General features: G+C 36.4%; 1 protein-coding gene across 1 annotated transcript; it reads left to right on the forward strand.

Annotated features, from left to right (window-relative positions):
• The first annotated feature begins 621 nt into the window (after nucleotides 1–621).
• On the forward strand, nucleotides 622–9,082 carry LOC143570631 (mitogen-activated protein kinase kinase 3-like). The gene is made up of 11 exons (XM_077056233.1): nucleotides 622–714; nucleotides 1,113–1,260; nucleotides 1,346–1,600; nucleotides 6,991–7,209; nucleotides 7,287–7,424; nucleotides 7,497–7,664; nucleotides 7,897–8,010; nucleotides 8,095–8,202; nucleotides 8,297–8,388; nucleotides 8,479–8,853; nucleotides 8,950–9,082. Exons 3-10 carry the CDS (start codon nucleotides 1,490–1,492, stop codon nucleotides 8,837–8,839), a joined length of 1,311 nt encoding a protein of 436 aa, XP_076912348.1. The 5' UTR covers nucleotides 622–714; nucleotides 1,113–1,260; nucleotides 1,346–1,489; the 3' UTR covers nucleotides 8,840–8,853; nucleotides 8,950–9,082.
• The last annotated feature ends 3,282 nt before the right edge of the window (nucleotides 9,083–12,364 follow it).

The following is a 12,364-nucleotide window of genomic DNA, read 5'->3' on the forward strand; positions in this document are numbered from 1 at the left end:
TTCAAATTCAATTAAAAAAATCTATTTTAACCCCAGTTTTTAAACCACTACAAATTTGAGCCTTTTAACATCAAAAAGTATAAATTTATAAAACAAATAAATCATTCAAAGTTACAACATCCTAAGTATTCAATGGGGCAATAACAAAAATATCATCAACTTTTAGTCTTTTGAACGTAAAAGATTTCTATAATTTATCTTTCTATAAATATGTTTTTTTTTAATAAAAGTACAATGTATAATTTGAATTCAAACTTCGAAATCAAATAAATTCAATTACTAAGTTGAATTTAAATGATTGAAAATCGAATCCAAATCTTTGAATTCAAATGTGAGTAGAATTGAATTTCGAGTTCCTCGAGTTATCTTCAAATAATAAACACCCATAGTCGAATTGAATATGCGATAAATGATATCATTCTTAGTATCACGTCAAAAAAGGTGAAATAAAGCGACCGAAACCTTTTTGACCTTTTAGCGTGTTGTTGAGTTCTTCCATTATTCTTTTAATATTCTTCTTCCTCGTCAATCCCAAATCAAATCTCCTCATCAAATCCAGATACTACTCATCCAATTCAATCCAATTTCAATCATCACTTCAATCCTTTGTAAATCCCACAACCGTCGTTCCGAATTGATCGTCAACCACCGTTGCTCATCACTACCACCGTCTCTGTTCGTAGCATCATATTATTCCACTGGAACACAATTCAGGTACTATAAACCCTTTAATTTCCAATTCGTAACACTAGAAGTAGATCATATACAAAAGAACCCTAACTAATTCAAAACCCTAGACAACCAAATGCTTTATTTACTCATTCCATACTTTTGGTTTCCCGTTAGTCGTGTCCCAACGGGTCATGAATAGAAATGTTACGGCCCCACGGTCTATAAATGTTATTTTTGAAAAGGCTACCTGTATCGATATAAACGCTACTTTTTAATGAAATATAAAAGCCCGATAATAAAATAATTAAAAGGAAATTATTTAAATTGGATGGAAAAGTTGATATGTTTAGAGCTCGTAACTACGCGGTTTTACTATTGATACAGTTTAATGTTATTAGATGACAAATTGATGTATGCTTATGTGATTATGTTATTGGCAGGATAGAAGCATGTGGTAGCATTGGATTAAATCTAAATCCATCTGCAATGGCAGGGCTAGAGGAGTTAAAAAAGAAATTAGTACCGCTATTCGATGCAGAGAAGGGCTTCTCGTCCGGATCGACATTGGATCCTTCTGATTCTTACATGGTAGTAACTTAGTAACTTCATATTAGTTTAATGGTGCATTACAGTTTACAACAACTTAACTGGTTTTGTGTTTGTGTGTGTGAAGCTATCGGATGGTGGGACTGTTAACTTACTCAGTAGGTCTTATGGAGTATACAATATTAATGAACTTGGACTGCAAAAATGCACATCGAGACCGGTGAAAGACGTGGATGAAACGGAGAAGACTTATTAATGTGCTTCACATGAAATGAGGATATTTGGGGCTATAGGCAGTGGTGCAAGCAGTGTGGTTCAAAGAGCGACTCATATTCCCACGCATAGAATAATCGCGCTAAAGAAGATCAACATCTTTGAAAAGGTCTGCATCTGCATATCCTTTTCCTATGTAATAATAATAATAAGACCCAATTACAAATTTTGTCCTTTAACATAAGACGAATTACGGTTCGTGTCCTTTTTTTAGTTTCCTTGCAGGCGGTGTACTTTAAACTTTTTTTTCCTACAAGTTTTGTCCTTTACGCTAACTGGGTTAGAAAAAGTCAGTTAAATCCCATCACGTGAGGCACATGTGAGGGTAGTTTTGTCCTTTCATATATCTCTGCAACTAAACCCCCCTTTATCAGTCTTCCCCCTCTTTTTAACCCAACCCCACCTTCAATCGATCAGGGTACGATTAGGGCTTCAATCAATTAGGGCTCGATGCGAAATTCAAATACCAGGGCTCAATTGATGATGGCTTACTGTGTTTGTGGCAAGGTAGCAGTTGTTCGAACTTCATGGACTGATAGAAATCCAGGTCGTCGGTTTTTCTCTTGTTCGGACATGGTAAGTGTGTAATTCGATTTAAGTTCCAGTCAATTGTTTATACTTCATGTTTCTCCTCTTTTCCAGACATCGGATTGCCCCTTTCTTGGATGGCGTGACCCACCAATGTGTGAACGGGCATTGGAGATTATCCCGGGCTTATTGAAGTCGAAAAACAAGGTTGAACAAAGTTTAGAGAGTTATAAAGAACAAGCAAGGAAGATGAAGAACAGATTGGTTATTAGTTGGATCATTTTCATTGCAATTGTAATTGCAATGAAAATGTAACTAGTTGACTGAATTTGAAGTTGTTGACTATTTGTATTTTGACTTTATTAGTTAATTTAGGACTTTATGCAGTTTAAGTATTATGTATTTTGACTTTATTTTGGATGTAATTTTGGATCCCTTTTAAGCAATGTATCATCAGTTTATTTTGGATTTAATTTGGATATTTGGTTAGTTTATTTTGGACTTTTGGATGGATGCTATACACAATCTGCACATTGTGCACTATCTACACATGATGCACAATCTGCACATTGTGCACTATCTACACATCCATCTACAACATCCATAAACCATAAACCAAGAGATGAATACTGCATAATATGATCTGATCTGATCCAAGGGCAAACAAGTAAAAACTGCACAATATGCACAAAAAGATGAATGAGTCATCTGCACAAACATCCATCTGCCAAACCATTAAATTATGTAAAATCTGATCCAAGGGAAAATATGTCCAAACCCTTAAAATAAGTAACATCTGATCCATCTGCAGTTCTACACAACCATTACCAACAACCATAAATGCAAACAACAACCAAGTTAAATAATGAACAACCATATTAAAAGCTACTTGTCATTTAACAACTACTAAACATTAATCAACCATATTAAAGTCAACAACTTAAAGCAACATTAGTCCAGACAACAACTTAATACATCCATACCATGAAAAACTTGAAAAAAAGTCTAACAACTTAAAAATATCCATACCATAAAGTCATAAAAACTACAAAAACAGTCAAACAGTAGGCACATTAATCAGCAAGATTTTTCATGCATGATCTCTTGTTGTGACCCTTTTGACCACATGTCCCACAAGTGTTTGCTCCTTTTGGCTTTGTCTTTCTCACTGCCTTCACTTTCTGACCTTCACCCTCCACAGCCTTTCCCTTACCCTTTGCATCAACCTTTCCCTTGCCCTTTGCATCAACCTTTGACTTTTTCCTTGAACCACCATCTTCCCTTTCCACTGCTGACTTTTTCTTGATTTCTTTGGCCTTCCAGTTTGCTTTTTGAATTTAGGAGCTGTGATCTGGATTGGGACTTGTGATGTGGGCCACATACTCATACCATTGATGGGATATACCTTGTAGCTATACACTGCCTTCCACCTATCCATTGTGTAAATTGGTTTGACAAATGTTTCTGGCCTGCCAACAGACCTGTCATGTGCACCCTTCACCCAAATACATGCCACCACATGTCTACAAGGTATCCCAGTTATCTCCTATATCCTACATGCACATGTACTTGTGCTCATGTTCACTACACACTGATCACCATATGGACCTGTTACCTGATAATGATCCTCACCATTCCAATGCACAGAGTACCTATCATCCAAATATGTAAACCATTCACATCATTTACAAGACAAGTAAATATTCACATACAACTCACCTGCTTGCTTCCTTCTTCACTGACTCCATAATTTGTGTAGCATATGGTGTTAGTAACCCTGATGACCTATCAATTACCTTCAACACAGTAACAATCTTCCTCATCACATATTCTCTGATGTATTCCAGCAATGTGATAATAGGCTTGTCCCTTCCATCTACCAGCTTTGAATTGAAACATTCACACATGTTGTTGGTCAACACATCAGACATTGCTCTACCTATTATAACAAAACACAACAGATAAAGGACAAAACTTGAAAGTTATGAGAGAATAAAGGATACAAAATTAAAAACTTACTAGAGAAGTGTGACCTTGACCATGTTTCTGGTGGGATCTTAGATACCCAAAGATGACACCTTTCGTTCAAGTTTTTTAGATTGTTCATCTCTCTCTTATAGTGTGTAGGTGATGTACATCTAGCCAGCTTCCAAAGAGCATCTCTTAAAAGCTTTCCTTTGAAGAGTGATCTTAGGTTATCTTCAATGTGCCTCACACAAAACCTATGCTCCGCAGAAGGAAACAACTTATCTATAGCCTGTATAAGACCCTTTTGCCTGTCACTCATAAAGGTAAACTTGAATCTGTTGTTTATATCCAAGTCATCACCAAGGCATTCCAAGAACCATTCCCAAGAGTTCAATGTTTCAGCTTCAACTACAGCATATGCAACAGGGTAGTATCCATTGTTTGGATCTAGAGCAACTGCTGTTAAAAGTTGACCAGGCCAAGCACTTTTAAGGAAAGCCCCATCCAGTCCCAACAGATCCCTACCTATTGCTTTGAACCCCTTTTTCAAAGACTCTAAACAGATGTATTTCCTCTTGAATTGTCTTGTCTCAGATGTTGGATCTGAGCATTCTTCTAATTTAAGCTTCACTGTTGTATCTGGATTAGTCCTCTTCAACTCTTCAATATAATCCCTCAATAACCCATATTGGCCTCTGAAATTTCCAATTATATGTTCCCTGGCCAACATCTTTGCCCTATAAGCTTTCATCTCAGACACACCAACTTCAAACCTCCTTTGAAACCTTTCTTTGATGGATTTAACTTTCAGCTTTGGGTCATCTTGAAGATCAGTAACCAAATGGTTTGAGAGGAACCCGGCTGTGCAAGCATAAATTTCCCTAGATTGAAGGCATTTATGTTCATTTATCAACCTTGTAATTTTCCATGAAGCTGTTCTCTTTTGGTATGACAACAACAGTACCCAAGGGCATCTAATAACAAGTGGGTCTTTCCTTTTTCCCCTACCCCAATACTTTTCTGGACTGGTCCATCATCTTTATTAGCACTGCTAGATCCAACCCCTTGCATGTGGGACCCATCTTCCGTATCTCCTTCACACACAGCCCTCACCCTTACAAAATCATATTTTCTTATCCTAATTTGTCTTCTTGTTTCAACTGCATGTGCCTTGATCATATCCTTCACCTCTGCTTTTGTACCAAAAACTTGTCCCACATGGAAAAGATAATCCATGTCCCCCTCATTTCTTTGTTTCTCATTATACATCCTATCATTATCCAACATCACATCATCCATTTCTATGTCCAAACCCTCTAAACTACAATTTGCATCCTGCTGTTCAACTTCAAAATCAGTATCCAGTCTGAAATCCCTCATATCTACATCTACATCATGTGTTTCACCATCTTCATAGTTGAAGTCACTATCTGAATCACTTTCTGAATCTTCATCACCATCCCTAGTTTTCTTAACATTTTTAGATTTCTTTTTGTTCTTTGATTTCTTCACATTCTTTGGTTTCTTAACTGGACAACCCTCTAGATGTTCATCATCATCAGAACTCTCATCTCTCATTTCATAGTTAGAATCCCTACTATCATCAGTTCCACTTTCATCTGAACTTGAAGACTCATCTCCACTTTCTTCATCTGAAATTGAAGAATCTTCACTATCTCCATCCCCACCTCCATTGTAATCCATATCCACCTCATTTGTAGGCTGCACACCATATCCACCTCCATCCCCACCTCCATCTACATCACCATTGTAATCAATCTCCACCTCATTTGTAGGTTGCACACCAAAAGCATCCTCTCCAAACATAGGGTCAAATTCTGGATCCTCATGACATATATCAATCTGGTCTTGTTGTTCAACAACACCAACATTATTCTCTTCTTGAACATTCACATTTGCATCCTGTTTGTCTTGTTCCACAACTACCTTTTGAACAACAACCTCATTTGTGCTATCTTGCCATTCCAACAGCAACCTTTTCTTAACTGAGTTTGCTTTATCTAGTACGACCTCACTTGCAAGAAACTCCTCATCTGTTATCTCTTCAATGGTAAACTTTGAGGGTGAGCAGAAGTATGTGTGTACAGAGGTGAACTCATGCTCAACATACACATTCATTAACTGATTAAAAGCTCCAATATACTTAGCAAATCCCCTAACATCATCATCACTTCCCAAAGCTCTAAGCCCCCAATCCAATTCTGAACCCGGTACTACATAATGGTAGAATCTAACCTTATCTGTAGGATAGGATAATTCAAGCAAGATTCGATCAAGCTCGTGAACTGAAAACTTGTCAATATCTAGTATGTCAACAAAATGGACAACGGCTCTGTTATAAACCCGTCCAGGAAATTTGGTGAAACTGCCACCATGGTGCAGCTTGATCGTGAACAAATGTGGATTATTCACTACACAAACAAGATTAAACAGCTGTTAGTTAAATAAACCCAATTATAAACCCTAAAATTATAAACCCTAAAGTTTTAACTTACCATAAAACGCATCAGCATTTGATTGTTCATCAGCTTCACGAATGTAGAATCGAGGAGGAGGAGGATCATCCATCTTACGTTTTTAAGTTTTGAGAATGATGTGCAATTTAAGGTATTAACTGTCGGGTTGTTGAGTCGAGTCGGATACGAGGGTTTTTAATCGCCGGGAATTGAATCGATTGAAAGGGAGGGGGAAGACTGATAAAGGGGGGTTTAGTTGCAGAGATATATGAAAGGACAAAACTACCCTCATATGCGCCTCACGTGATGGGATTTAACTGACTTTTTCTAAACCAGTTAGCGTAAAGGACAAAACTTGTAGGAAAAAAAAGTTTAAAGTACACCGCCTGCAAAGAAACTAAAAAAAGGACACGAACCGTAATTCGTCTTATTTTAAAGGACAAAATTTGTAATTGGGTCTAATAATAATTTATGTTTCAAATATTGGAATGTAATAGTTTTATATGTTTATGTTGTAAATTTACAGGAGAAAAGACAGCAACTTCTTACTGAGATAAGAACATTGTGTGAGGCCCCTTGTTATCGAGGTCTTGTTGAATTCTATGGGGCGTTTTATACGCCTGATTCAGGGCAAATTAGTATTGCTCTAGAATACATGGACGGTGGTTCTTTAGCTGATATTATAAAAAGGCAAAGATGCATACCTGAAGCAGTCCTTTCTCTGATGGTTCAAAAACTCTTGCAAGTAAATATACTATTTTTTTAATTCCAATATCATGAGTTCTTTTTATCATATTTTCATGTATGTATATTTGTTTCAAGGGACTAAGCTACTTGCATGGAGTTAGATACTTGGTCCACCGAGACATAAAGCCTGCAAATCTGCTTGTGAATCTTAAGGGAGAAACAAAAATAACAGACTTTGGGATAAGTGCTGGTTTAGAGAATTCTATGGCAATGGTATGTTTATTGTACTTAAAGCTAACAATTATTGATACATGTGGTTGTAATATCTGTATATTATATTTTCAGTGTGCTACATTTGTTGGAACTGTAACATATATGTCACCTGAACGGATCAGAAATGAAAGTTATTCGTATCCAGCTGATATTTGGAGCCTCGGTCTTGCTCTTTTTGAATGTGGCACTGGTGAATTTCCATATACAGCAAATGAAGGACCTGTTAATCTCATGTTGCAGGTAACACATAAATGTCACTACTTAAATTCTTAATATTAACTCAGTCTATAACTTGCTAATGTTGGTTTAAATGTTTTGAGACTAGCATAGTTAACTTACCATGTATTATTAAGCAACTTTTGTGTATGCTTGTTATATGAAGTTTCATGATGTAAGTTAAAATATTTGGATAAAATGTGTTATCACGGGTCAACCTAATCTATATTTTTTGACTTTACAAAATTACTAACAGATCCTGGACGACCCGTCTCCATCACCACCAAAAGATGTTTTTTCTCCAGAATTCTGTTCGTTCATTGATGCGTGTTTACAGAAAGATGCTGATGCAAGACCAACAGCAGAGCAGGTAATGAAGAAAAGGTTAGAATATGTGAAAGTTTTGAAGATTTTTTCAAGGAACTTATTGTGTGCAATTGGTATACTTATGCAGCTTCTTTCACACCCATTTATTAAAAAATATGAGGACTCCAAAGTGGATTTAGCAGCATTTGTACGTAACATTTTCGATCCAACACAAAGAATGAAAGATTTAGCAGATGTAAGTCGATCTCTCTTTAGAGTACCAGGTTCAAAACATTCAAAACATTGTTAATTACCTAACATTTATGTTCTCGTGTGTTTTGCATCATCAGATGCTAGCAGTACATTATTATTTACTCTTTGACGGGTGTGATGAACTTTGGCAGTATGCAAAAAGCTTTTATAACGATTCCTCAACTTTCAGGTATGCATGCCACTCATAATTGTATCAAATGACCGTTTTACCTTCAGTTTTAAAATTCAATCAAAATACACTGATTTTCATTAATTTCAGCTTCTCAGGGAATGAATCTGTTGGCCCGAATGATATTTTCACTACTTTATCAAACATTAGGAGTACATTAGCTGGAGAATGGCCTTCTGAAAAACTTGTCCATGTGGTTGAGAAGCTTCAATGTAGAGCTCATGGGGAAGATGGAGTTGCAATAAGGGTTTTGGGGTCGTTTATTGTTGGGAACCAGTTTCTAATATGTGGAGATTGTATACAGGCAGAAGATGTACCAGATTTTAAAGATCTTAATATTGACATACCTAGCAAAAGAATGGGAACATTTCAAGAACAGTTCATTATTGAAGCTGGAAGTATCATCGGTCGATACTCCATTGCTAAACAAGAGCTTTACATTATCCAATAGTTTATTAATAACAGGTAACCTATAAATAATATCTGAAAATGAAACCATTTTCCGACATCTCTGATATAACTGCATACATGGATTAATCGTGTTTTTTGTATGATGTCTAGGTGGTGAACTGCCACACCTCGTGAAGAAATTCAAGCTAATCTATTTCCACTAGTGAGTTCTGTTTGGTTGTTACCTGAACCTATGTATCCACAAACATCAACTGTCTATGTATGTATGTATGTAACACTAAGTTTATACGCAAGTTTGTATGTTACAGTTACACGAGCATTTTGGATGCCCTTATAGTAATGTGCTAATGCTGGAATTAAGTCATCGTTTCTTGGTATTTTTCATAATTCACATTGAAGGGATTTTATTTCATGAACAAGAACACATTGAAAATAGGACATATTCGTTACATAGTCAAATTTAACTAGAGATTGTGAGAATCATGTAACCACCTGTACTTTTTGTCACACCAACTCACCTGTGTTTGAAAGTGTTGGGACTAAACTCTCCTTTGTTTGAAAGTGTAAGAATAAACTCTCCTCTGTTTGAAAGTGTTAGGTTTCAGGTTTTCAAGCTTTATTTGTTGGTTCTAAGCCATCCTTTGTAAACCAGAAGTATCTGAGGTTAAACACGAGTTATTTTCGGCTTAACAGGCTAATTTCAATATTCTATTCTTTTAAATGTGCAATAGGACGACCTGTATGGGTCATCATTCAGGATCCTTTCGAGTCAGTTTTTACCATGTTACAACTTACAAACCAATATTCATTTCTTACTCAAGTTGTTACATACCAACAATCATTTCCTACTCAAATTGTTAAAAACCAATAATCATTTCTTACTCAAATTCCTGGTTGATTCACACTAATAATTTATGTGTTCTAAAATAATAAAATTTGACCTCATTTCTAATTTCTAAAGTGGCCCGAGTACACGAACTCAACCGACGACCACTGTGTTAACTATTTCCAACAAATAAGTTTATCGATATAATTCTCTTATAATTGACAACTTAAATATTATTCATAGCCTACCGTGAGTGACTATCATCACTGCTAGTCTGCTAGTGGCCATCCTTAACTACCACTGTTCACCAACGATTATTACCGTCACTGATTGCCATTGTTAGCCGCTGAAGACCAACACCTCCTATAGACGTGTCCATCCCTGCTTCTTTCTCTCAGCAACCCCTCCGGCCTTCTCTATATTTCTTTTTTTTCTCTCATTTAATTTATTTTTTTTTGGAACGGGTTAGCTCATACACATAATAATGATACGCTTTTAAGTCTTAAATCTACACATTTGTCCACCATATTGACTTAACCCTCAAATCCTCAAACCACTTAGAGGAATAACATCATTAAGTACGTAACTTGACCCATTATATTAGGATTCCTTTAGTTTCATTCGTTTTGTTTGTGAGTATAAATGTGAATGCGGTCTTCAACTCCTTAAAAGAATGTTCATATTTATATATACTAGGAAGCTTTGTAAAAAAACACGTGACAAACTCACAGTAGGAGAATCATTTCAAATGAGATTGCAAGTTGCAACTAAATCTTGAGGAGATCTTCTCCATATGTGTTTATTATATATGCTTATATGCTATGATATAGAATCAATTTAAAGATTTACAAAGATCACATGAGATCTTGAATTTGTCTCTCACTTCAAGTTACCAGTTCAGTAATAATAATTTTCCTTTTTTTAGAACTGACGAGTTTCTTGTATTTAGGCTACTGCACTCTTCAAATTTGGAGAGCCCTGATGCTGCACTCTGGCCAGGCTATGTTGCCTTAATCGGGCCCATGCTGGCTTCAGATTTTGGCTTGGGCGTTCCCTCGGAAAACCATACCGTCGACTACCACTTGACAGTCGTTGTGTCACCACAAGAGCAGAATTGGTGCCTCCGATTTCCACTCTTTTACTTAGCCCCGTTTACAAAAGTAGTTGAGGCGAGAGACCCAAATTCTTCATTTAGAAAGGGAGAAGTCTTGAGTTCAAGTCCCTTGTGTGACAAATAATAAGGGTTTCTGGTTGGCTTTAGGGTTTTTCTATCTATAGTGGATTTCAGCCTGAGGGTGGTCTCCGGGTCGAGACTGATGAGACAGACTGATGTACGGGCTTCCATTCAGGAACATGCCAACCTAGAAGCCCACGGTTCCATACTCGAAGAATGGAGATGATCGGGTAGGCAGTGGCCCGTCGGTGATCCTAATGGCCGTTAAAAAAATGCAAATGCTTTTTTTTTCTCCTCCAACAATAAATATGTGATTTATATCTTTATCTATAATATTTTTTATTTTAGTTTTTATATAATTTAATTTATAGATAACTGTATCCAAATATTCTTTGTTATTCAAGTACTTTGAGTCCACCAGTCCATATCTAAAAACTATTGTTTGAATGAGAAATCATTATGTCTTATACCCACTTTAAAGATAAAATATATAATATGAGTTTATTTCATGAATTCTTTAGTTTTTCACTTATGATCTCATTTCAAATATATTAATAAACGTGTTAAAAATATAAATAAATTCATAAAATACAATAATTGAAAAATGATTGATTATGGGCCAAGAAATAGTGGCAGAAATATTGGGAATCTTATGGGCCCCCAGTCACTCACTCATTATAGCCTGGCAGTGAACCCACGGTCCACAACCCTGTATTTATTTAAATTAAACCCACATTCCTTTAACACGCACAAATTCATCAATTTTCAAAAAGCGCGGGAACCATAGCCGTTACCAAATATTGGCGCCAAAACCCCCCAGATTTTAACTCTTTATTTATCTCACAACACTCTCCACTTTCATTTGCTTCTGCTCAAATTCTCACAAATTGCTTGATTATTAACCCCGGTTTCGATTCCGAAAGCCGCAAGTTTCGATTTTTGATATGGGGTTTTCGAAAAAGCATCAAGTGGATGCAGATTCAATCGAAGGGAAGATATAGGTGATTTCTGGAATCGCATTGAAGCCGGTAACTACTACTACGAATAATGATAATAAAGGAAATGATGGAGGTTCGAATTCGGGTTCAACGACACCGACAACGAAGGAATCAAGGGTGCCGGAGAAGCTTGATTGTCCGCCACCGCCGCCGAGGAAGCGGCGGCCGGTGTCGTCCAGCTGTCACCGGAAAGGAGATGTTGAGTATTTTAATTCCCCGGAGTTGGATTTGTTCTTCGAACAGTTTGCGAATTCGGAGAGGGGGAAATATGCTTCGTAGAGTTTATTCGGGTTTTGTTGAATGTTATAATTTGTGTTTTTGGTTTATTAGTTTGGAACAGAATTGGGGTTGTTAGTTGTTACCATGTATAGATTGTGTATATGATCATTAATAATGATATGAGAATAATTTCATATGTTTATGATATTGTATTTGCTGTTAGTTTTTCTTTTCAAAAATTAGTTGGTTGGTTTAGGGGTTTTTAAATCGTATCGAATAGACGAATAGCTTGGTTTATGGTTTATACTTGAGCCCGATCCAAGAAAACCGAACGAGGTCATAGGATTT

Source organism: Bidens hawaiensis, unplaced genomic scaffold (genome assembly GCF_021521415.1).
Source record: "Bidens hawaiensis isolate Kalapana, Puna unplaced genomic scaffold, B.hawaiensis_p1.1 tig00025014_1, whole genome shotgun sequence".
Taxonomy (NCBI): domain Eukaryota; kingdom Viridiplantae; phylum Streptophyta; class Magnoliopsida; order Asterales; family Asteraceae; genus Bidens; species Bidens hawaiensis.

Bases quoted from the DNA above. Each gene is read 5' to 3' on its own strand.
- LOC143570631 (XM_077056233.1), top strand. From the start codon at position 1,490: ATGAGGATATTTGGGGCTATAGGCAGTGGTGCAAGCAGTGTGGTTCAA. The intron at 8,203-8,296 runs GTAAGTCGATCT...TTGCATCATCAG, and splicing joins GAATGAAAGATTTAGCAGAT to ATGCTAGCAGTACATTATTA. The intron at 8,389-8,478 runs GTATGCATGCCA...CATTAATTTCAG, and splicing joins AACGATTCCTCAACTTTCAG to CTTCTCAGGGAATGAATCTG.